The sequence below is a fragment of the Nymphalis io genome, chromosome 10 (genome assembly GCF_905147045.1).
Source record: "Nymphalis io chromosome 10, ilAglIoxx1.1, whole genome shotgun sequence".
Taxonomy (NCBI): Eukaryota; Metazoa; Arthropoda; class Insecta; order Lepidoptera; family Nymphalidae; genus Nymphalis; species Nymphalis io.
In genome coordinates, this window is record NC_065897.1 from 7,464,683 (window position 1) to 7,492,494 (window position 27,812).

General features: G+C 32.7%; 1 protein-coding gene across 2 annotated transcripts; it reads right to left on the bottom strand.

Annotated features, from left to right (window-relative positions):
- Positions 1 to 506: 506 nt before the first annotated feature.
- LOC126771021 (START domain-containing protein 10-like) lies at positions 507 to 27,812 on the bottom strand. Of its 2 annotated transcripts, XM_050490668.1 has the most exons (7): positions 27,726 to 27,812; positions 26,813 to 27,360; positions 17,343 to 17,490; positions 8,109 to 8,241; positions 3,455 to 3,571; positions 2,911 to 3,061; positions 507 to 1,154 (listed from the first exon to the last, which is right to left on the bottom strand). In XM_050490668.1, the coding sequence occupies exons 2-7, from the start codon at positions 26,978 to 26,980 to the stop codon at positions 795 to 797; spliced, it is 1,077 nt and encodes a 358-aa protein (XP_050346625.1). In that variant the 5' UTR covers positions 26,981 to 27,360; positions 27,726 to 27,812; the 3' UTR covers positions 507 to 794. The 2 variants fall into 2 exon arrangements, with proteins under 2 accessions (XP_050346625.1, XP_050346624.1); XM_050490667.1 differs by having other exon boundaries at positions 26,813 to 27,797.

Consider the following 27,812-nt stretch of genomic DNA (forward strand, 5'->3'; position numbering starts at 1 on the left):
CTATATAAAATCTCACTCATACGTATTGTTAAGCTTGCAATATTTTCTTTAAAAATGATACCACATTGGATCTCAGATAAAATAAGAAATAATAATAATATTAAAGGAATATAACCAAATAGGTAAATAGTTAATAGATTGATGAAATAAGTAAAAATATAAAATAAATGAAGTCATGTTATCTATACCACTTAATACTCAAGTAACATAAATACATACATATTATTCTTTATAATTTTAAACAGATAATACTATTACAATTTGTAAAACTTATTTAATCAAGCTACTTCAACATCTTAACCTAACATTTTTGAAATTCTACAAAGTATTAAGTAATCATTAATCAGCTCTTTCGCGTCTTTTTTTATTTTTAGAGAAATAATTATATCAACTTTAACATATTTCGTAAAATGTAAACTCTGAAACATGAATCTGATATTATTATCTATTTCATTTGAATGACTACTTGAAATCGACTTATCCAACTTAATCGAATTTAGGTGCTGATTGAAATTGTATTATTATTGATATGCATGAATGTTCCATAATGAGATACATAGGTACAAATGCCATGTGTATATTAATGTTGTTGTGAAAGAAATAATTAGCAAGGTCGGCAATAAATAAAATTTGTTTATTTATTTTTACGTGTCATAACCAAACAATTTCTTAAGGTTATTATTAAAATTAGCGAATTACGACGTAAAATTGGCCGACTTTCAGTCGACCTTGTTTGTAAACTGAGTGTTGAATAAACCATTTTTAATTTATTTCTCTAATTAGGGAAATATAAACTAATCCTCTCGACCTCTACTGAGACTAAATCGACGATGAAATTTGAATGATTTTCTCTTTTCATGCTTCTCTTCGGAACTTTTAGCATCTACAAGACTATCAGCACTTTTGGCAACTTGGACACTTTTTCTTCTATTTTTCATAGATTTGACCAATTTGTAGAATTTGCCTTTTTTCTTTGTTGGATCAACCGAGAGCTCTGAGAATTCTTCTACTTCTACACTGAACTCTGATGATATGTCTCCTAAGTCTTCAATGCTGTGGCTTTCTGCTTCCTTTACTTGGGGTACTTCTAATTTAGTCTTTGAAGTATTTGGCTTAGGTTCCGATGGCGGTGGCGGAGCATCAGGGTCAATGCACTGAAAGAAAATAATATTTTCAAAATATTTTTTATTTCATGCTGCTGCTGCATAAATACTAACACATTGTAACTGGACTTGCAAATTATATTATAATTATGTAATCGTGATTTGAATAATCCAACAAAAATCTCTCTTTCTCAAACTGAGAAAACATTAACAAAAATGAGACATTTTGAAAAATGAGTTTTTCATTTGGCTTGACAAATGTTAAGCTTTAATTGAACTTTCTTGAAAAGTAATTTATATTTCTCTTGAGCGATTGATGAACGTCAATCCATAAAAAGTTTTCTCTTTAAGCTGTTACTAATATAATCCCGCAAATTTAGTCACGGCAAAAGATGTGTTTTAACTAATCCAACGACGCAAATGGAAGTTCTCAAAGAGTAGTAAAAGTAGTTATATAAAAATGTTTTCCTCTCCATCGACTACACTATTTAAAGGTATACAGACAGAAACGTGCACAGTGAATTTTGTTTATGAAACAAAATAAAGTTAAAGTTCACTTTAAGAGATTTAAACAAAGGAGGATGCAAATTTTGGTTTCATTCTCCAATTACTACATGTAATACATCGTTGGATAGGTATTTTTGAGCTAAACAACATTTACTATGGCTCTCAAGTTTTAAATCCTTCATCATATGTCAGTCAATGTTACCATTAAATAACTTGTGAAGGAAAACAAGATCATGTATCTTTCTACGACAAGCAAGTGAGAACATGTGGTACTGTTTCAATCTATCTTCATAGCCTCCAATTACCCTAGATAAGCTATCGCTGTATGAAAGTTTGCCAGGCATGAGGGATTTGTTGGATCAGCCTTATTTTTAAATGAGGTAATAATAAAAGCAGAAATAAAATGAGTGATTTTTTTTATGAACAACTACGGTGCTAATCAAATAAAAGTAACCTAAAATAGCTTATTATTCATATTAAAACATTATTTTTCGCTATAGTTAATCTGAAGTTTTAAGTAATGCATTACTAACTCTCAACGGACTAAGATTTGGAACTTGGCGCTATAATAACTTTTGTTCAGATTTAAAATACCTATCTACGGTATAGTGGAAGGTGACACGTCGCTTTTGGAGGGATCAGAGTTCATACTAATCCTGGCATCATCCTTTAGGTTGCTTATATGTATATGCTGAATTACGAACGTGTATTTATTTCTTATTTTATTATATATAATAAAATACATGCTTATAAATTAAAATGCTACCTGGTGCAAGTGTTAGTGTAATCTTTGTGGGTGGACAAAGATTGTTGCGATTTAAAGATGATTGAAACTAAGTGTAATTACAGACATTTAAATTTCAATCAAATGAGTGACACGATATCGGCGGTGACAGAAAATATTTTTACTTCTTGCAGTATAACTACAATGTTATGTTATGTTACTGGTGGTAGGGCTTTGTGCAAGCTCGTCTGGGTAGGTACCAGCCACTCTTCAGATATTCTACCGCAAAACAGCAATACTTGATATTGTTGTGTTCCGGTTTAAAGGGTGAGTGAGCCAGTGTAATTACAGGCACAAGGGACATAAAATCTTAGTTCCCAAGGTTGGTGGCGCATTGGCTATAAGCGATGGTTGCCAATGTCTAAGGGCGTTTGGTGACCACTTACCATCAGGTGGCCCATATGCTCGTCCTTCCTATTCTATAAAACCTTCCTATTCTATAAAAAAAAATGTTACCAACTGTTGCCCTTTTTACTTATCTATGTTACTAATATAATAGAAACTTATGTTACTTACATCGTCTAAATTAATCCTATATGGTGGGACCTGTTCAGGATGTCTCCAAGGTTTGTAATATGGAGTGTCCGTGAGTGCCTTCCACCCAGGATAACGACGTGCGGCGGCGTGTAACTGATTTACCAAGCGGGGAGCTAGCTGGGCTGTTACTCTGTAATTTGTATCGTGTTAAAATATGAAATTGAATTTTGACCCAGTGTCAAGTAGCAGCTTGTCGTACGTAAGCTTTGTTAAGCAAGATTTGTATTTATAATTCACACTACTCCGTAGCAGGTAACAAAATCCTTAAGATATATTTTCAAACATTGTATATATCAATATACAAATGATAAAATAATTATGTCTTAGTACTAAGTATAAATATCTCTTTAATTACTATACCCAGGCTAGATAGAATGTCGTACCCACATGTATTACCTATTTTCATACATATTCGCTTGGTGCACAAAATCAAAAATTATAGCATTAAAATACTAATCAATAAATTATAATAACAGTGAATGTATTAATTGTAAAGATATAAGACTAAAAACTAATCGCTTACCTATTTACCAACCAGGCAGGTAATGCGCCCCGTGGATCGGACCGCGACACATAGCCGAGCCAACTGCCTGGACTTTCTCGTCTTCTCACAACGAAACCCGTCAACAAGGAAAGGGCTCTGGAAGATAACATGGCCATTTTCATTTCCTTTTTTATTGATATAAGAAATATTTATATTAAGATCTTAAGTATATACAAATATTAAACATAGCTAATTTAAAAATCATCACATCATGGAACGGTGACAATAATGCTACTGGTGGTAGGGCTTTGTGCAAGCTCGTCTGGGTAGGTACCACCCACTCATCAGATATTCTAGCGCAAAACAGCAGTACTTGATATTGTTGTGTTCCGGTTTGAACGGTGAGTGAGCCAGTGTAATTACAGGCACAAGGGACATAAAATCTTAGTTCCCAAGGTTGGTGGCGCATTGGCTATAAGCGATGGTTGACATTTCTTACAATGCCAATGTCTAAGGGCGTTTGGTGACCACTTACCATCAGGAGGCCCATATGCTCGTCCACCTTCCTATTCTATAAAAAAAAATGCTAGAATCATTTTCCCATTGAATCGAAATTCTTATCCTCTGTTGTTTTTCTCCAAAAAATAGTATTTATTGTCAGAAATTAATGTATTTTAATTAGTAAAAAAAATGCTGATATTTTTGCTGTTTCTTAATGCACCATCATTGATTTCATTACTACTAGTAAATACTGAGCCGGTGATGCCCCAGTGGTTAGAATCAAAGATATCAAGGTACACACAATACTGGTGGAGTATTGAAAAAAATCCGCCGTTATTGAATATGAATAGAAAACTATTTGTTTCTCATTTGTATTTCTAAGATTCGCCGATCGTGAATCGATTTAATGTGTGATTAGAAATGTTTTTTTTTTTTTAAATTTAATTATTTAAGGGTTTAAATAAAATAATAATTAGTATTCTTGATACATAACCCTATATTTTTATTCACGCCACAACAACTGTGCCTGCTGTACAAAACACAGGTACGGTCTTGTGTGGAATATTGCTCGCACCTTTGGGATGGCTCCGCTAAGTACCTACTGGAGGCCTTGGACCGGTCGCAGCGACGTGCAGTGCGCATTACTGGCGACGTAAAGGTTACAAACACCCTTGAACCTTTACAATTGCGTCGTGAGATAGCAGCACTGAGCGCTTTCTATCCACTGTATCACGGCGAGTGGTCTGAGGAATTATTCTCTCTAATTCCTGCTTCCCCCTTCCTTCTTAAGTCCACGCGAGCTGGTTCTCGATATCACCGTCTAACTGTGGCATCAATTCCATCGCGAACAAAGAAATTTAGCAACTCCTTTCTTTGTCGCACTTCCAAAAAATTGGAATTTCTTACCAGCTCACGATACGTGAAGAGGCATCTTGCGGGCCGGCAAGGCGAAGGCGGCTAGTGCAGAACGATTTTCCCGTCTGCACTGGCCGTCGTCGCGTTTGGACTCTACTACCACTTACCATCAGGTGGAGTAGAGTCATTTGCCCTCCCGGCAAATATAAAAAAATATATATATCCCATCCTACAATTACGATCATAACAAATTACATCTCATATATTAAAATACATCGAGCCTAAGAAACTACTACTACTATAAAGTGGGAAAACATAACCCGTGTTGTAAGCACAATCAAGATTTACCAATTTAATCGTGTGTAACCACGACGAGCGTGCGGTAAGATAGATAAACATCATTATTTATTCATCATACCGCACGCTCATCTCTTTTGTCATGCTTTATTTTTAATAAATCTCATAATATCTCTATAACTATTTATCTACATTGAAAAGTGTGAACGACAGCTACTATTTATTGATAGGTATATAATATCATACTGTAGTGGCACCGCGTTGTCAATCGGCGGCGATTCGTATCTGTTAAACAAAAGCGTGCTATATCATTTCCTCATGTCTGCTCCTAATAAAATAGAATAATTTATTTCATAATAATAATTTATTTGTCGTCTAAAATCGACAAGACATTCGATCTGTTAAGTACGAAAAATTGAATGTTTTTTTTTTACAACGGGGTAAACAAGCAGAAGATCAATCCTGGTGGAACATGGTAGGTGGTCATCTTCGCCCATTGATACTTGAAACATATAATAGAGTAGAACAAAAGGATGTCCCGGTGTGAAGATCCGTCTTACTATTAAAAAAAATGGACCAGTTTAAATCTACCATATGGAAACCTGTTCCAGGGAAGGAGGAGGTCGTCTCTATTTCAGACAAAAAAAAATCTGGCCTCGCTCTTAGGGTCGAGGTATGAATATCTGTCTGGACCGTATAAAATAAACACAAAATGACATACGTGACTTTGTTAAATACTATGTATTTAAAATCATTCCAATAACGTCTGAAACTTGATGAGATATCAAAATTTTCGTTAACTAGATAGATTTGTTTCTTTTTTAAGCTTACAAATAAATAAGTTAAAAATCAGCAATTGATGAATTTTTGGTGTAAAGCTATTTTGATGCTCCATAGGTATTTCTGGTAGGAAACTTTTTATGAAGAGTAATTCAAACCCTCAAAAATTGCCAGTGGTACCAAAATCTTACTTGATTTAAAGTCTTATTCACTTCTATAGCACAAAAAAATGTGCAAAATGATTTGATACCCATTTCTGTAACTCTGGGCTACAGTGCATGGTAACTCTGGGTACAGGCTATGGGCTAAAATGAACTACTAAAGAAATTGTGTCTAACCACCTCTTGGTCGCAGTAGTGTCTAAGCGACTTCGCCCTCGTCTTAGATGGTGCCGTAATGCTCGTCTTTGGAGCCGAGTTCAGTTATATTTTTACTTTTTTATATGAAAAGTATGTTTCTATAAAAATCAAAATTTACAAAAAAAATATACAAATTACACGGATAATGAAATAGTAAATAACTTTTTTTCATTTAGGCTCATAATATTCCGGCACAGATTATCAAGGCCGTGACGGATTGACGCACGCCATAATACCGTATCTTATCTGTGGAGTGGCGAGTCCGAATACGCTAATGAGAAGTGAACATTTTAACCCACAGCAAAAAATAATTCAAGTTTCAAATATATACCTTTTCGGTGATACCAGATGTTTTATATTCAACTTGTATTAAATAAATACTGCACTGCGTTTATCATTATTTTTGTTTTATATTTAAAATCATATTTTTTTAATAATAGTAAACAATAAAACTTAGTACTTATAAGGTATCTAAGTATTTACTATTGCTGCATATTATTATTTTGTATTCTGTAACATAAATGGTATTTTTATTGAATTAATAAATTTATTCAAGTGAAGAGTATAAAATAATTAGTGAAATTAGAAATTTATATTCTTTGATAAGACTAGTTAGATATAATGTATGTCGTTAGAGAACAGGTATAATATAACGAGAATGTGCTTGTACTCAATACATCTTATTATAAATATATATTTTTTATAGTATAGGTAGGCGGACGAGCCACCTGACGGTAAGTGGTCACCAACGCCCATAAGCATTGGCATTGTAAGAAATGTTAACTATCGCTTACATCACCAATGCGCCACCAAACTTTGGAAGTAAGATATCATGTCCCCTGTGCCTGTAATTACACTGGCTCACTCACCCTTCAAACCGGAACACAACAATACCAAGTACTGCTGTTTTACGGTAGAATATCTAATGTGGGGGTGGTACTTACCCAGATGAGCTTGCACAAAGCCCTACAACCAATTAAATACGATAAAAATCAAATATAAATTACTCGAAAAATGCGTTAAGCGTTTTCCCCACGGGGTGTTTTCTCAACAGTGTGGGGATGGGTATGTGGAACTCGCCGGTGTCCAAGGCGCCGAGTGCGCCCCGAACATCGGAATACCTACTAAAAAACCGGCGGTATCGATTTCGGTCTTAACAAGGAGCGTCATGGGGTCCTTACGCATGCTACCGTGATTATCCTTCCTGCCTTTTTTTTCCACGCAACGTGGTAACCTTCAGAAAGGTACCCAGCTCCCATGGGGGTGGAACTGGGTTATGTGGGATTCTTACCGACTAAAACCACTGCGATGGCCGTCCTCGGCACGGATCGGAGAGTTCTCCTCAGGGGGCAAAGGTAATCCCGCTCTTCCCCCGCACTCCTCGCTAGTGCGTACGGCAGCGCGAGGCCATCCCGGCTGCCGTCCTCCTCAGGGCCGTCTGAAATAAGACACGCGAGGCCCCCACCTCACGTATCCACGGCCCCAGGGTTACGTCCTATCTTTTAAGCCCCGGACGTAGGGGCTGTGGGAGAGCCGAGACGACGCCGACGTCGTCTCCGCCGAGCAGGATCGGCCCTTTCCCGTTCCCGCTCCGCCATCTCTTTCTGGACCATGACGGTCTCACAGAAGGAGGCTACGGCCCTCCACGGCGATTCCCTGTGGAGCATCGCCGACACGATTGCTCGCAAGGACGGGTCTTGTCCGACTTCGCGGACCAGGATCTCCCTCTCCGCATTCAACGCGGGGCACGCCTCCAGCGTATGCTGAGCGGTGTTCCGGTCCGCACCACAGTGGTGGCACATCGCCGACGATTCGCGTCCGATCTTACACAGCTATTCATCCTTCCTGCCTACTTTAACCTAAGGAACATCAATATTATATAGGAATACATTATTTTTTACCTGACAAAACCTTTCCTGGGCGGGTAATCTTTGTGAAATACAGAATGGTTAAGGATCATCTTCTCGTTGCCTGTGTCCAGCCACGAGCGTTGCAGCACGAAGTCTCTGTTCTTGAGCGGCGCTGGACACGACACTAGGACAAATTAAAATATATAATATTTTGACAATGGCAAAAAAGTAACAGCTCATAGAAGAGCAAAACTCTTTTCGCATCTTGAAATTTCAGCGATTCTTGCGTAGAATCTATTTTCTTATCCGGTTAAGATTTTATCTATTCGAGTGAATATGAAAATCTACAATTTTATTTTAAATAAAGCAACAATAGAAATAAAGGTAAAAAAAAACATTAGGAAGAAGTGATATTATATTAGCGTAGTAAATGAATCCTGAATGAAAATCAACGAATACTTATTCTTCGCTTTCTATCAAATATATAATTAAATATCCTTCATCCATGAATGTCATTCGATAATCTTGTGTATTTTAGAAAGATTATGATTTCTGAGAAAAAAAAAAGGGTTCTAGAAGGATAATAGTGTTGGTATACCTTCATTATAGAAGGTTATTTCAAAATCAGTCATCATGCCTATTACAACCATTCGACGCGGTCACGATTTGTACAACTATTTTTAATTTTTATTTGTATTTATTTGAGACTAATGTAATTAATAATAAACAATATTTAAGAATATTATGTCTTATTACTATGCCTTTTTACTATGTCTTCTATGCCTTTTTACTAATGAACGTTGTATAGCAGTTAAATACTTATACAATGCTTTGTATTCTTCTTGCAAATGTAAAAAATATGTTAACAGAAAAAAGCAAACCGAGCGATTGATTGAGCGAGCGAACTCACACAACGGTTGTTAGTAAGGCAGATAATTGTAATTAATTATCAATTAAAACCTAAGATGCTACAAATAATCACGCTCTTTATCATTCGAGGGCAAAGTAAATTCGCAAAAAATTGCAAAACTAATAAAGGAATAAACAGATGAATTCATTTATTCAGATACAAAAAATTAAGGATTAATGAAAAATTATCAACCAACGATGTCTATGTACTTGTATTTATATAGAGCAGATTATTATAGATTTATATATAATAATATAGGGCTGATACATCATGCTACCGTACCGTAACAGCCCGTGAATGTCCCACTGCTGGGCTAAATTCCTCCTCTCTGCATTTTGTGGAGAAGGTTTAGAGCTTATTCCACCAAGCTGCTCCAATGCGGGTTGGTGGAATACGCATGTGGCAGAATTTCAGTGAAATTAGACACATGCAGGTTTCCTCACGATGTTTTCCTTCACCGTAAAGCACGAGATGAATTATAATCACAAATTAAGCACATGAAAATTCAGTGGTGCTTGCCCGGGTTTATACCACGATCATCGGTTAAGATTCACGCGTTCTTACCACGGGGCCATCTCGGCTCAACATGCTATAAAAAATTATATATATAACTAAATAATAATAAAATTGACATAAATAAAATATCTCTACAAGAACCAACAGCACAACCACGTAAAGTTAAAACGTTACCGTCATTTTAATCATAAATTAAGAATTTCATTCAATTGATCATCGCGAACGAACGAACGCCTCCTGGCTATTTTTTTTTAAACTGATTTTTTTTAAACAAAACAAAATACAAACCCGCTGTTTCCTTTGCCGGTTCTTCCCAGCTCTGGGTATTTTTTTTTTCTGATCCGGTGGTAGTTTCTAATTTGACTATCAATACGTAACTGTGATCTAAATAGAAGCATCCATGTTAAATAAGGTATTCTGATTTGATTTGATTTAATATTACGTTTTGTGTACATCGATTAATTTATTTTTTGTTTGTTTAGCTTAACTTAACAAAATACGTGGAAAAATCGGGCAAAACAATAAATTAAAACAAAGATAAATGATCGTGGTTAAAACTCGAATATAACTAGGTAATCACCAAAGTAGGATTCAAATGATCAATTACGGCGTTCCCTAGGGCTCAATCTTAAGCCCATTTCTGTTCCTAATTTATATTAACAATGTACATGAAATTGGACAAGAAGGGGACCTTACCTTGTATGCTGATGATACTAGTCTGTTCTACTATGGTAATTCGATAGATGCTGTGGTTAATCAAGCTCAACAAGATCTAGATACTCTGAATGCCTGGCTCCAATCCAACTTACTGACTATCAATGCGTCTAAAACAACTTACATAATTTTTGCTGCAAAAAACAAAAAGATAGTAAACTTCAAACCCCTGAAAATTAACGGGAAATTCATAAAAAGGGTCAATACACAAAAACATTTCGGCTTAGTCCTGGATAATCAGCTTACGTGGAAATATCATATTGACAAAACACGTAAAAAATTTCTCTCAACAATCGGTGCTGTGCGAGGTATAATACGATGCCTTCCGAAAAGTGTATGTTATACTATTTATAATTCGTTAGCTAAATCACATTTGGACTATCTAATTGAAGTTTGGGGTTCTGCAGCGAAAATCAATCTACAAAAATTACAAACAACACAAAATAAACTCATAAAGACTCTGTTTAAATACAACTACTTAACACCTACTATAAAAATTTATAAGGATACAAAACTAATGAACCTAACTCAAATCTATAAATATAGCATTCATATTTGTAAAATCCTTACAAAAGATATACACTCTCAAATTATTTTAAACTATAAGCGAATGATTAGAAATGCTAATAACATATGTTTAGGCCCATCAAGGACAAACTACGGCAATAAAAGTATTTTGTTTGAAGGAGCCCGCACCTACAATAATTTCTCGAAGGATATCAAAGATATAAAATGGCTTCATAATTTTAAAAAATGTCTTAAAAGCCACATTTTAAAGTATTCTTCTTAAAATTCAATTTAATATTATATAAAATTAATCTAAATAAATAAAATTGTAACTAATATAATATAATACCTAATAGCACTACACTACTCCTAACTTAAAATAACATTACTTATGGATATATCTTATGTAAAATAACTACTAAATCTACTACTCAACTATGTATGTATACTAAGATAATATTAATGTACCAGAGAATACTGTTAATGTACATTTATAATCAATTATACATTTTACATATGACAATAATCATTTAATATTAAATTAGTTAATATATATACGTATATTTATAAGCATTATCGTAAATAAATACACACATATATTGTACATTGCCTGTCTATATAATGAACAATCGCACACCAAAATTTAAAAAGGTAAAATTTAAAAACATCAGATGAGTCTATGTTTCGCCTCCCTTGTCATTGCTTTGTATACGCACTATATTTATTTTTTATATTTTCTTATTACTGGACTACACTACTTCACGTCACAAACTACTCGTACTTGCTTGCAATGTGCCGATATTATTTTGATATTATCAGGTTATTGTAACATTCATTGTTTTACTATGTACACCTATTCGATTTAATTATTTTTTTTCTAATTGTTCTGTAATTTTCTCTGTAAGTGATTTAAATGTAAATCTTTTGAGAAAATAAATGTCTTTAACCGTAACATAATGTATGAAATTGATTTAATTCTAATGTTAATATGATTAAAACTTTAATAAAAAATGTAATGATAAATATGTTATAAAATATGAAGTTACAAAATATTTGCAAAAAAAATTAAAACAGACCTGAATATTTGAAAATCTGCATGGGCGTTTAAAAGTATAGCATACATACGTACATACATACACACACAAACACAATGAACATGAATGATTCAAGCCAAGAAGAGCCAGATGCCAGAATGCCAGAGCCAATCCAACCCAAATGTGCAAATACAATACGAACACATAAATTTTGAAAAGCATTGCAATACAAGCAAGTATAAGTTATAGTATTGAATAATGATTTTATCTTTGCCTTTAAAATGCAAGGTTATATAGATGATTAGCATTTAAGCGTGGAATTAGTATGTTATATATTATATTATTATAATTATTGATTTCAACATGGGATATATAAATTTTATTGTTTTTATTTTACATACTTATTAATTTTTTTAGTGGAAAATAGTAACCACTAGTTCTTGTCATAATTACAAAATTGCGATTTAATTTGTGTCACATGTGTCACGTCTTCATTAATAAAAAAAATTGATAAACATCAATTTTCATTTTAATACATGATTTTCTAATGACTATTTATTTCATAAAATAATAACAATTTATTAACAATTCTTTATGCTTTCTTCTTTACTTTATACGATATATTATAATAAACAATTTATTGGTTAATAAATCAATCGAGATGAAAATTGTACGATCCATATACTCAACAAATTGCATTGCAGGTTTACTTGCGGATTTTTTGACCTGATTAAAATTTCAAACAATACTAAAGAGTATTTATTTTGTCCATATATTTTTTATGTCTTGCATTATGATCATTGGAATCTAATGTATGATTTATAAATATCAAAGAATGTTGTTAATTTTTCTCGGGAGTGTAAGCATAGCCAAGTTCCGGACTCCGTACCTTTACTGCTATATACATATATATAACTTCATGGTAGAGATTTGTGCTAGCTCCTCTGGAGGGGTACCACCCACTTATCACATATTCAATCACTAAACGGCAATAATATACTAATACTATTGTGAATTCAGTTTTAAAGTGTGAATGAGCCTAAATGAATTACAAAAGTACAATGCAACAGTACGTTTCAGCAAGCTAAGCTAACTAAATAGACATAGCTCGAATGGCAGGCGCTAATTATATTAAAAAGAACAAATATTGTCAATGACGTACAATAATAATCATAATGAAATAACTTTAGAATATTGCTAAAAACGTACAAACAATATTTTATCTGCAGTTATACACTATTTTTTATATATAATTTGTGAAGATGTTCTTTAAGAGCTTGTAAGCAATTGTAAGGCTTAAAAACAATGAATAGGATTAAGATCAAATAAAATAAAATATGGGATGAAACATTCAAAATGGCTTTTCCAAATCCTCTCATTGTATTATAAATATCATACATATTTATAATACAATGAGAGGATCATACATATTCTTCTTAACCTCACGCTTCATATAATATTAATAAATAGTTTCAGAATATGATGATTTTTTTTCTATACTGATATATTTGACAACATGGAAAGATACGTACGTGGACGTGAACTTTAAAGTTAAGATGTTATAAACTTTGGTAGACAACTGATTTTAATAAAATAATTCAAATAGTTGCATTTGTATTTTTAGCCGTTTTGAAGATTACCCTGGACAAACAGATAGACACAAATAAAAAGATTATTGTTTTAGTTTTGGTTACGCGCAAATACCCATATTCATTTAAAAAGACAGAATTTTCAATTTTATATATTTGTATAGATTTTGTAATAATAAAATTATTCATTATTATTATCACATTGGAATTTGAAAACAGTACAGTTACAGTATAACTAGCATATGAAGCGTGTGAAAGCCAGGACAACATGAAACGAGAGTTATTTAATACAAATATTAAAGAGAGACTAAAGAACCTCGTCACAGTATGAAATGGTTTTTACAACAAAATTCACTGTGAATATTAGATGAGTTAGTTAAAGGGGAAAAATCACAAGACTTGGATTAGGAGCATTTAGCTGACTCCACACTTGCTTGTTTCCCACACAACTATTTGTTAATTTAAATTGTCTATTTTTGTTTTATTTTGTAATGTGTACTGTAAAAAGTTTCTTTTTCTTAATTTTATATTTATACGGTCTAATATTATATGGAATAAATCATAAATTTCGTCGGTTAAATTAATCAATCAATTCAATCAATATAAAATAATATAAAATCAATCGTTCAATTCCTTGATTAAATTACAAATCTAAATAGTTTTTTGTTTCCCCGCATTATCTTTTCCGAATAAGAGACAGACGAAGATAAAAGAATCGATCAACTATAATCATAATAATTTAATTTACGTAAAATCTGTCATTGCTGCTTGACCTGAATTGTACGCGCAACGATTGGTTAAAGTATATGTGCATTCATTTTATCTGCTTCAACTCGCAGCGTCAATGATTTAAGTTATTATTTTAGGATATATATTTTAAGAATGAATGTCCCGATTAAGTTATGGAAAGATAATTAGAGATTAGATTATCATAGAGAAAAGATCTACTGGTGGTAGGGCTATGTGCAAGCTCGTCTGGGTAGGTACCACCCACTCATCAGATACCGCAAAACAGCAGTACTTGGTATTGTTGTGTTCCGGTTTGAAGGGCGAGCCAGTGTAATTACAGGCGCAAGGGACATAACATCTTAGTTCCCAAGGTGGGTGGCGTATTGGCGACGTAAGCAATGGTTATCATTTCTTTCAATACCAATTTTTATGGGCAGTGGTGACCAGTTACCATTAGGTGGCCCATTTGCTCGTCCGCCTAAATGCGGCATGTAAATCAGTTTGAAGAGAGCTGAGATGACCAGCCAGTGGCTAGAACACGTGAATCTTAGCAGACAAGTACCACTGAGTTGTTATGTGCTTAATTTGTGTTTATTGTTCATTTCGTGCTCGACGGTAAAGGAAAACTTCGTGGGGAAACTTTCATGTTTTGGATGAAGTTCTTTCACATGTGTATTCATCAATCCGCATTGAAGCAGCGCAGCTTGGTGAAATAAGCTGCAATTCTTGTTCTCAAAAGGAGAAGAGGCTTTCTCCTTAAGACGGCTAAAGAGTCGTTTTTTTTGTAAAGTGATATCAAATCTATCGCGTAATCGTCGCAACGATTCAGATATGGTGTTCGTGTTCGTTCAGTATCGTGGAATCAGCCTACCAGCAAACTTCCCAAGAACGGTTGGCGTCAGGATTACTTCCAAATATTTTATTTGCAATTAACACAGCAACAGCCCAAATAAATGGGACAAGAACAAGGGAATGATTTTTTTTAGAATTATAAAAGTAATGACGAGCCAGTTGGCGTGGTTGGTGGTGCTTGCCTTTCACACCGAAGGTTGTGGGTTCAATTCCCACCTCGGACAGATATTTGTGTGCATGAACATGTCTGCTTGTGCTGAGTCTGGGTGTAATTATCTATATATAAGTATGTATTTACAAAAGAAAAATAGTTTATGTAGTGTATTAGTTGTCTGGTTTCCATAATACAAGCTCTGTACAAGCTTAATTTGGGATCAAATGGCCGTATGTGAAAAATGTCCCAGAATATTATTATTATTATCATAATGAAAACATTATAGATTGCCCCATAAATGAATTTATAGTGGAAATTGTAATAGACTCAGAATATAATTCCTTACATATATAAATACAATAAAATAATGAGATAATGAGATCGATATATAATAGATGTATAAACAAATTAAATATGCTTAAATGACAACTGAATGATGAGTGAATAATTGCAATTTTTTTGCTATTTTGGTGTACTTTTATTTATATAAAACTACACCTCGTAATCTCATAGACATCAATCATCGATCACAATGAAAATCGAAGATAAAATTTGATTGAGGTGATAAACGAACCGCTTACGTGCGGTGAATACAATAATTAATATATCAGGTGCACGAAGATCGTTAATATGATATTTTATCCGCCTCGTTAGACTTAATCATTCGTCATTCATTGTTTTAAAAACAAAAATACCCTTTAAATATAAATTTATTTACCTTAAAAAGAACGGTAAGGTAGTATATGGTCTTAACTGTAGCAATAAATACGAATTCGAACTATTTCATAAGAATGATCTCAAGTCCATACTTTTTTGTCAAAAAATCATGTATGTATTCTATTAAATATTTACTGTCATCAGTGCAAACTTGCACAAAATATTAAAATATTTTAATTTTACAATATTCCCTTACAAGATCTTGAGTCAAGATAATATAAATCTATGACGCTTAAATTTATCCTACGTCGAAATGAAATTGGAAACGTATATATATCGAATAAATCTAAGTACGTTTCTAATTTCATTTGATTTCGGTTCACGTTTAACAGATAAAATGCGACTTCAGTTTATATTAAATGCAATAATACTATTATCATGACGTGACGCAACGAACAACGCGTGCCGAGGAAGCTTAAAGTAATTCTGTATAAATGAATAAAATCATCTACCCAGACGTCTGGCATTCTTGAAATTTGTTTATTTATAAAGCATAATATTGCTTTATGTCTGAGAAAATAGGAACAGACAATCATGTAGATTAGATTAGCGTTCTGCGTGTAACAGAAAAATTCTGACATGTTTGTTGATTTCATGTTATTGAAAATAGAATTCAAACATATTTTTTGTTTATTATAATTATCTGAAACACCATACATGCAAATCAATAATTAAATGTCAAATAGTATCAGAGCCATGTACCGATTCTAAAACAGGTTTGTATATAATTGTGATGTAGCTATGTGTTATATATTTTTTTACTATTTATTAACTAATGTGTCCGTTTTATGACAACCCTAAAGCCACCTATACCTATGCTTGGTATTTTTTTATTAAATATTTGCTGCGCACGTCGTAAATTTTGTGACGGTAAAAAAGGCTTTACCCATTGAACATGTGTTTTTTGCCAAGAAACCCTATTTTAGGATCTACAGGACTTCAAGGTTGCAATAAAATGTAATATTGAAACAATAGCCTGTGTCTTTTTTGAAATGCTATTATATATATATATATATATATATATATATATATATATATATATATATATATATATATATATACATATATATATATATGTATTATATATATATATTAGTTTTTATTAAGTATTTGCTATGTATTATATAGCAAATATTGAATAAAAGTTGATTACGAAATAGTAATCAAAGACTAATCATGTAAATACGAAAAATGACAGATTCTTTGGTTGACGACAAATGGTTTATTCATCCATTAATACAATTGCGTTTGGTTTATTTTGATTTCTGTCAAAAGATCAAATTTTGGTAACATTATGTAATTTTGGTAACTCGTATGCCGTGACGACTAACGGCATGACGCTCTCGTATGCCACCGCTCTCCACCTCGTGTGTGCGTGGTGCTTAAGCACATGTTTCTTTGCTATATATTACTATAATCATTTAAAAAAACATAGTAACAAAACTATGTATTTATTTATTTTACTCATTCTTTATATATTTATTTATAAATTATTTCAATAACGATTCTCGGGCCCCCGTGTCGACCATTATTTTTTGTTGCAGGTAACCATTTTTAACTTACTCGCATAGTAACCAACATCATTGTTGACATTAATATGGCCCGCGTCTTCTGCTGCCAACATGTGTGTGTCCCAAACAGATCGGTATTCAGGGTCGTGAAGGACATCGTACAAGGCGTCCGGTTCCACATCCTCAAACTCCGCAACCACCTGCAACAAATTAACTTTATCTTTTTTATCTATTATTGCAAGCGAGACTGAGTAGGTTCCATTCACTCAACGCTTAACTAACGCCAAACTGTGTAACGTGGAACACGTTTGATAGGTGATTGAGCTATTGTAAATACAAATACATGGGATGTGATAATATCTTGGAATGTTAATTTGGCAGCACATTGGCGGTGTATTTCAAGCGGCCTAACAATGTTTTAATATTTTTACAGTGCCATTATCTTAGGGTAGAGATGGTCTATCATCCTACAATCAAGTGGTCCATTTACCCGTCTACAACTTCGTTATAAATGAAACAAATTATACGTTACCAAAAATAAATTTATATATATATATATAGTTTTAAATATAAAAATATTGAACTAAATATATATTTTTTCTACGACATCCCTAAAATTCAACATGGTATTGCCGCATTTTCTACATTTATATCAGTACCATGGAACCATATCATATTCGAATAGCTTTGAAGATCACATCTCATAATTATAAGCGAAAAGTTCAACATTTTTTATTCGTATTATACTAAAAGAAATAATCAGTAATTACATTGATATTTCAGTTTTTTATTTCTGAGACAATTGATGTATATTGACTGCGTAGTTGGTCATATGCCTAGTTTTTTTATTGAATAGGATAGCAGACGAGCATATGGGCCACTTGATAGTACGTTGACCACGTACTACTACTACTACTACTACGCCCATAGACATTGGCATTGTAAGAAATTTTAACCATCGCTTACATCACCAATGCGCCACCAACCTTGGGAACTAAGATGTTATGTCCCTTATGCCTGTAATTACACTGGCTCATTCACCCTTCAAACCGGAACACAACAATACCAGGTACTGCTGTTTTGCGGTAGAATATCTGATGAGTGGGTGGTACCTACCCAGACGAGCTTGCACAAAGCTCTACCACCAGTAATATATAATGTATAATGCTGCAGATCCTGAAATCCTTGATTTTTCTGTAGAGAAATACTCAGTAGCAGCTTATAGTACAGTTCTATATCCTGACGTGTCGGATTTGTCGTCCAAGCGGATTAGTGGGCGTACACACTTGAGCACTATAATAAATTCCGCACAGTGGATAGTCTCCATGAGAAAGGCCACCGTGGCTGAAATCGGTGAGTGAGACATAATTTAAATAAACTGTTTCTGTTAAGCAGAGTTGTTCTCGAGTTAGTTATACCACTCTAACAATCTATGGAATCTAATTTATATGTATTGCCTAAGTAAAAAACCACAAATAAAAAAAAAATAAGTTTACGAAAAATTTAAGATTTTGTACATGTATAGGAGATTCTTCCTTATCAGTAATAGGGCATACAAATTAAAAGGTGTAGTTTATGATAATATATGAATTTAATTCCTTTGATTTCATGGCTGGAATTTTAGGTATGTACCCACTACCTCTGCGACTTTTCTTTTAAACACGCTAAAAAGACAAATTACAAAGTAACACGCTATGTAAATTTTTATTTTTAACAAAAAAACGTAAACAATACATTCCCTCGAATACTAGCAAGGGGAAAACAAAAGAAGTTCAATGACCTATATTAAAGAGGTCTGGAAAAGTTCCAAGAGGGCTAGACTATTGAGTGTTGGGGTAATACCCGAGATTCTTTCATAATAGCGTTTCATATGGTGTTCTCAAAATATATTAATATCATCAGCATTCATTATTCGTTACTGAGCCAAGCAATATCGAAAATAGAACACTGAATTTAAAAATTATACATTATGAATTCATTGCTGTCTATTTTCATAAAGATACAATAAACGTTAAGCCTTAAAATAAATTAATAATATATAAACGATTGTGTATGTATCAGTATTACATAATACTTGAATTATTTATCCTTTCGATTTGGTTTATTACCTAATTAGAACCTTTGTTACATTGTGTTGTAATTACATTATGTTTTACGAGCGCCAGAAATAGCAAAGTTGTACCAAATGACTGTAGGAGTTAAATAAAGAGTCAAATGAGTCAAATAACTAAAGTCTAATCATTCTTTCAGTCGTAAGTGGCAAAAATCGATCTGACAAGCACTGGATTTAAGATAAGTGATAATAATTTAATACTTTCTAAAAAATTCAAACACAGCAGTCTGGCCGCATATTCAAATATAACATATTTCAAATAAACCCACATGAGTGCAGGAGTTTAATAAAGTTTTTTATAATAATTCCACCTTGTAGTGCAATGATAATGAGTTAAATGAATAACGCATTAAATGCATGTTCATAATATGAAAATAATAAAGATTAATAAAACTTATACAGTCTCCATATGTAAAACATTATTAAAACACTATCAAAGGTATTAAAAAAAATTAATAATAATCACAGGTGTTCTCAAAATTTCGTTAGTTAGTTTAAAATAATTAATTAGTAAGATTTGACCCAAACACTAACAAATTTAGTTACATGAAAGCTTTCTAATATAGTCAACTTAATAGGTTTCAATCCGATTTGTTTGAGCGTTCAATCGACTGGGATTCAGAGATTGATTCAACCTTTTAAAAGGCAATCTGCCGACTCTCCAAGGAACGGTCGCAAATTCACTTCATTAACCGCATTGCACAGGCAGTAGCGCCAATACAGTCCCTATAACCCGTAACAATCTCTACCTATTTACTTCGCAAATACAGCTTACAATCAACAATAAAACTCGAGTGATTACTGGGCCATTATCTGACATATGGGCAAGTATTTTACTGCAAAACACATGATGTGTACTATATACAATTAATGATTAAACTTTTATTATCACTTTTAAGTGGAAATATTCAAATTCAAGATTAAAGAAAAAGATAATTAATAATAAAAAATAAATGAGCAAACGGGTTTGTAGTAGAAAATTTGTCCTTAGCTTTGTTTGTAAGAAATTCAACTCAATTCCATTTCATTTTCATCCATTACAAATTAATATATTTTCAATTTCTAGATAGTTTCTATATTTATAGAATTTAAGCGGCAACACCATAAAACTATGTCAATGTTTTAGTACATTTTTTTTGATTAATTAAATGAAATAAAAAAAGTTGAAAATTACCATTGTGCCATTTTGACTCGACTTTTTAATAAAATTAAACGCAGAAAACCTTGTGTCTTAATAGGAAGTAAGTTCCAAATACCCCATAAAATAATATGTGTATATTATTTTATCTACACTATAATTTATACGACATACACTCATAAAAAAGCCGAGATGGCTCATATGAGATGATGATGAGAACGGAGATAGTAAGAACGCGTGAATCTTAACCGATGATCTTGGGTTCTCAAACCGGGCAAGCTCTACTGAAATTTCATGTGCTTAATTTGTTATTATAAATCATCTCGTGCTTGACGGTGAAGGAAAACATTGTAAGGAAACCTGCATGTGTCGAATTTCAAAATTAAAATTTAAAACTCATGTTTTTATTACTGTAAATAATGTTATTACTAACGTTCTGTCTGTGAATATACGCAGCTTTCGATCCAAGTTATTACCAGTAAAGCTATAAATAGAACCCTTTTCATCGTAATAACGATAAAGGTGGAAGTATTCGATTTTATTTAGCCCTCGTAAAACACCTAACACACAATACTGACCTAATTTGTGTATTTTTATCACACACAGTCTTTAGTCTCTTGTACCTCTATTGTCTATTGTCACATTATATAGTCCTTATCAAAGACAGTAAGATGTTCCCATAGGCAATTAAGACTTTTATTGATTTATTTGAAATTAAATTTATTTTATTCATAATATCAAGTGTTGTATTACAGCAAAATAAACAAAGCAATATGTTTGTTGAAAATTAAAAGCTAACATATTATTTTATTTTGATTGTTGCGAATTACTTAACAGTTTATTTTCACGATGAGAATTATTTGGGCTTTTTCCACTTGGCTAACCGAATAGAAGCTGGTGTTCATATTGTTTGTCTCTTTTTTTACGTCAACGAAATGAATTATTAGTATATTTTCTTTATTTACTCTTTTAACATATCGATATATATATCATTTTGCTGAACATTTATATTTTTAAATATTGCCTGTAAATAAAATAAGTCTACATTTTGGTTCAAAATTGCGGCACCATTTCCTCAAATTGAACCGTAATACAATTATATTTAATAGTACTTCTATAAGCCATTCATATCTAAATATAACACATTTCTATTGTATAATGCTGTTTTTCTGATTATTCCCTCTTTTATAATCGCAATAAACTTATTATATCGGAATAACGTTTTAAATGACAATTTTTAACGTGTCTGCTTTCATTTCAACACTTAACGATAAATGATGTAAAAGTGGAAATGATTCTTAATGTTTTTAGGACGACCAGTCTTATGATTGAAAGAATTTCATTTCACCGTTTTCTTTTATGAAATGACTTTTTTTTCTATTTGGATCATACAGTTTTTAATCTTCTTATTAAAGATAAAATTATGCAAAGAAGTAAATCTTTGTTTATATTTACGTAATAATAGATACAAATAATAAAATAAATTGTAATCGTTTTTTAGCCAAATTTAAATTAATATAATATATATGTTTGATAACATTCTGATTTTGCCCGTGTAAAATCTTAAATGTTACTACCTACTTTAAAAAAAAATTACGACCACCTACAGATCCGGTAGAAATGCTTTTAAAGAGTTCATCGATTCCCATCCCGAAGACTTTGCAAAAAAAGAGATAGCATTTTGTTTTTTCTATGAATATTATTCAAGATCTACCTACAAGGGGACCTTTTTTCATCTTGTACTGAGTATTCCGGTATATACAGGAATATTAAACCATAAGAAAATTAAACGTTTTACAAATAAAACGTTATATTTAATAAATTAATATGACTAGCAAGAAAAAGACAAAGAGACAAAGCACAAATGAAATTATATTTGAACCGGTGAAGTTTTATATTCATATTTTGAAAGAATTAAATTAATTCCTATTTTATAACTCTCAACTAAGCCGTTTCAATGATCCGCTTAGTTCAATTTGAGAGGTTTCATAATTAATTCTCAGCATCAATAATTCTTTTGAAGATCTCGTTGAGGCGAATTCACTGAACTATCAACTTTATCATGTCAAGAACATATATATGTATGTGTAGATATCTATATATTATATATAATCAATTATAATCATATATTATATTCAAATACAATTGTATGGGAGTTTTTGTATAGTTAGTGCCGTGTTTAGTATATTATGTAATTTATTAATCTGTGTGCAACTACATCATTAACTTGTATTAATCAACATATTCACACTGAGGGTTGCTGGAATAATTATATCCATTTAACAAATTTATATGTATTTAAAATCGGTCCCAAATCCTTTGACCATTTCAAATTTTTATGACTGTGGTTTAAAATTTGAACATCCACGCCCACAACTAAAAAATATTCAACCTGTACTTATGTTGGCTTTTGAGAAGTGGATGGAATAAAAATGACATAAGTAATATACACTATAATATATATTTTATATCACTTGATATATCACGCGAACTTGGTATTGTTGTGTTCCGGTTTGAAGGGTGAGTGAGCTAGTGTAATTACAGGCAAGGGACATAACATCTTAGTTCCCAATGTTGGTGGCGCATTGGTGATGTAAGCGATGGTTAACATTTCTTACAATGTCAATGTCTATGGGCGTTGGTGACCACTTACCATCAAGCGACCCATATGATCGACCGCTTTCCTATTCTATAAAAAAATATATATGTTATAAGGATCTGCAATGCGGATAGATATCATATAACAAGTTCTAAGTTAAGTTCCTGTTAAGGCATAAGGTTGAAAATAATTTATATTTTGTAATTATTAATATTTAAATTTAGTAAAGGGATTGTTAAATATTACTACAACTTGGTTTTGAAATAAATTAACAAAAGTTGTTAAAAATTTAAAGGGCTGTAAAAGTCGATTTAGTTGACGGCACACGGCGGAAAAATTACGACTTTAATTAACCTGGGACGATAGAGATTGGTAATTAAGACCCCAATCCGCTAAGAAGCACGGCTTAGCACTAACACGCTTGTAAGTGAAATGCTATGTTTAGAGTACTTGTGTAAACTGTTTAGATAGTGCAAAACTTTTAATATTTCAAAAGAATCACTTATTAGTTCAATATGATACTTGAGTACCTACTAATATTTAATTTAACTAAGTCTGTTACGGTTGTAAAACATAATTCGACATATTATTTCCTTCAGTCGTTTTAAATTTATGATACAACAATTATAATTAGTGTCCGGCCAAGGCCAGAGCCTTAGCCCACGTGTGAATGGGAAAGCTTTACAGGTGTTAGGTGCCTTATGTCCTTTTTTGTACTTTTTACCCACGAGACTTTCAAATACATAAAATAATATTCAGATTTTTTCCTAAAGGAAGATTAACGAATATTTCAGAATGTTTCAGTAGAAGAATTGTGTCGATCGGGATGGGATGAATTGTTTATTCGAATTTATATTGTATAGTTTGTATATTATATTCGATATTGCCTATTAATAACTATATATAACAGATAAGACTATTACACATTACCATATTATTATAAGTATTCGTTGATTTCCATACAGGACATATAGGTACTCGTAGTACATTTATCAAATTGACTTTGCATTTCATCTAAGATAATTTTTTTTTTTTTTTTTTATAGAAAAGGAAGGCGGACGAGCATATGGGCCACCTGATGGTAAGTGGTCACCAACGCTCTTAGACATTGGCATTGTAAGAAATGTCAACCATCGCTTACATATCCAATGCGCCACCAACCTTGGGAACTAAGATTTTATGTCCCTTGTGCCTGTAATTACACTGGCTCACTCACCCTTCAAACCGGAACACAACAATATCAAGTATTGCTGTTTTGCGGTAGAATATCTGATGAGTTGGTGGTACCTACCCAGACGAGCTTGCACAAAGCCCTACCACCAGTTGTAATTGTAAGTATTGTATTTCGTGCTGGTTATTCTCGATAGAATCTACTTTTTGAATCGGTAATAGTCTAACATTTAATCAACGCTGTACTACGACGATGCAAAAGTGCTTATAAGAAAAAGCCTATTTCAATATGAACTATTTTGATTTTGAGAATATTTTTTCTAATAAGTGTTACAGGCTGATCCAATTTATTGGTGGATTAATAATAGTATAACTATTTTTTCGTCTAATACTAATAGGATATTTTATAAATTTTTTGCACAGCTACAAATATGTCCGTAGTTATTACATGAAATTAATGTTCTAATTTATTTTGAAGAATATATCCGAAGCGTTTCGTCTCAGCTGAGTGGAGGAAAACTTTCTTTTTTTCTCGCTTAGAATATTAACTAAGTTCATTCAAAGAGTTGTTTCTGTTGCAAATAATGAAAGCTCTGTTTTTATTTTTATTTCAAAGTTTTAATGCATTATATACTTTTCTATTTCATGGACGTCTCTTTCTCGGCCGATTTTTTTTTAAGAAAACATTATTTTATGGAAACATTATATATAGGTTCAACTGCTCATTGTTCATAAGCCATTAGCGAAAAAATATAGACGGGTTATTTGGTTTTATGACTGAACATAAAAGAGGAGTGAGCCAGTAATAACTGGATCGTGGGGTAAAATTGTAGTCCCTACAGTGCATTAAAGAAGTGTGTCAAAACTAAAACCATTTTTTTCAGAGTCCATCAGCCTACGTGAGCTCTTACCACCAAGAAGCCAGTTTAGTTGTCTGTTATTTTCATCTGATAAAGACGTAACGCTTTAATATAATTCTGAAGCCGCAATGAAACAGCATATAATATTATGTAAAATAACAAAATATAACATAAAATTTAGTCTTTTGAAATATGTTTTAAAAAATGCAAAGAGCTAAATGCCAAAATGTATTGAATATATATTCAGTAGAATTTAGAAATCAATACATTCCATTGTAAATGCTCGTGATAGGCTCGTAAATAATCACGTGCGCCGTTCTCTCGACACGAAATATCTACATAAATCATGTAGGTTTGGACTCACATCCTTTATTCCGTTCGGACTTTGTGACAAAGTTTATTTTCATACGTTTAGGCACCTTATATACTTGCAATAGGGTCGCTTTCAAGTTTTAAATTAAAATTATTTGTTTACCGAATAGTGCTGGCTTACACGCCAAATAAATTTTAAAATACATTACACTGTATATAAGGTTTTTATAAAGTTAGGTTTTATTGAGAATTTGTCCAAAAATTTCATTCTAGGTCAGTTAAGATCCTTCTAATTTGATGTCATTAGTTCTGTCTTTACTTTGAAGGAAGATAGATGATGTCTCACACCCAATTGCTACAAAGTAGTAGTATATGCTTGTTTTGCCTTTCTAAAAGGGATCCAAACTATATACCCACTTGGTTCTTCCAAGGAGTGAGCTACTGTAATTTAAGGTATACGAAACATAACAACACGAGTATGTTGTGATATACCGCACTAAACAGCTTATCAATGATGAATCTTTTGTCAAAACTTTATAATTACATTAAAAGTAGAGTAAAGCAACAGCCTGTAAATGTCTCCTTGCCAGGATAAGTCCTCTCCTATGAGAAGAAATAGCACACCTTAACTAGGAAAGACTCGTACATATTAACCTCCCGTTACTTATGTACAATCAAATCATATTGTGTTATTTATTTATTATTTTTACTGGTGGAAGCTAAGCTATGTGCAAGCTTATCTGGGTAGGTACCATCCACTCATCAGATATTCTATCGCAAAACAGCAGTAATTGGTATTGTTGTATTTCGGTTTGAAGGTTGAGTGAGCCAGTGTAGTTACAGGCACAAGGGACATAATATAATAACATCTTAAGTTTCCAAGGTTGGTGGCGCATTGGCTATGTATATGGACGGTGGTGACCACTTACCATCAGGTGGCCCATTCGCTGGTTCGCCTACCTATTCTATAAAAAATATATTATAAATAAACATATAACTTATCTTAAGTCTATCGACCGGTTTTATTTTAAATTACAATTGTTGACGGTGACATTTTAAAGGTAAACCCTCGAGATTTCACTGTACAAGTCGACAAAATGAAAAAGGTATAATAATGAGCCTAGCCCAGTCTGTCTGTCTCCCGGGAAATGAGCTAAAAACTTACATTTTAAACACAAAGGAAATAATGAAACTAACCATTTGCAATTTGCATATTACGTGTCGAGTCGCGTCATGCCATTTTTATTGTTATGAATCACACCGATACTCAGCTATATGATGGTCATTTTTTTTATATAATTTACTATATTTTTACGTATACAAAACAAACCTTGACAGTACGGAGGGCTCCGTGAGCGGCATCTTCCGCCCAAACCTTGACGCCGTCCTTCTCGTACTCCAGATTCCATCCATCATCAGAACCGAGGAGATGTTTCAAGGTTTCAAAGTCTGTGTCGTCAGCTACGCGAGCCTCACGCGTCCAACCCGCGCCGCCCATCCGCGCGGCATCACTTGCCGCCAGAACGGATAAACTGCCACCAATTTCTCTGAATAGTCGATCGTACAGCCCACCAACAGCACGTTTATAGTAACCCCTATATACATTCCCATAAAGGTCATATTTCCTCTCGTGTGTTATCTTGCTGTACGCACATGCGCAGTGGTAGGCGCTTTTTTCGACCGCTCGAAAGGTTGATTGTTTGTTCTATGTAATGCAAACTGAGAATGGTCTGAAGCATTTAGGCTCTAAGCGTATAAGCACTTTTTTAATTACCACGCTGCAGCTTTAAGCAAATGGGGCAAAAGCATGTAAAAACAAATTTTTACATTCCTTTTTTTATTTAATTAATCAATAATTCTATCTCAATCTCCTTAATGCTGTAATTGAATAAGTTTTTTGAGTGATATTATAATAAATTAAATGTAATATAAAAATTAATACCTTACTTTATTACAACGTTTTCGTTTTATTCTTTTTAGATTGAATTTTCAATCAGCTTACACAGGAGATAAACATGAAATACTAATCAATAGATAGGGAATTAAACTAGCTTTTAAAGGTCCAGCACAGTTTAAAGGTCCTAGTTAGTACAACTAGTAAGTAAAACTTTAAAAATGTCATCATAATTATTAAAACGATTTAATCTTGATTTTATGTTGTAAATAAAATAAAATATTTTTAAATATAAACTAAATAAATATTGACTGTTAATGGTTGGTAATAAGCACATGTGATTACAGACCCAAAAGAAATAACATCTTGTCCCATCGTTACTAGCACATTGAATGGTTCACATGGTCACTTGCGGCAGCCACCAAATGACACCATA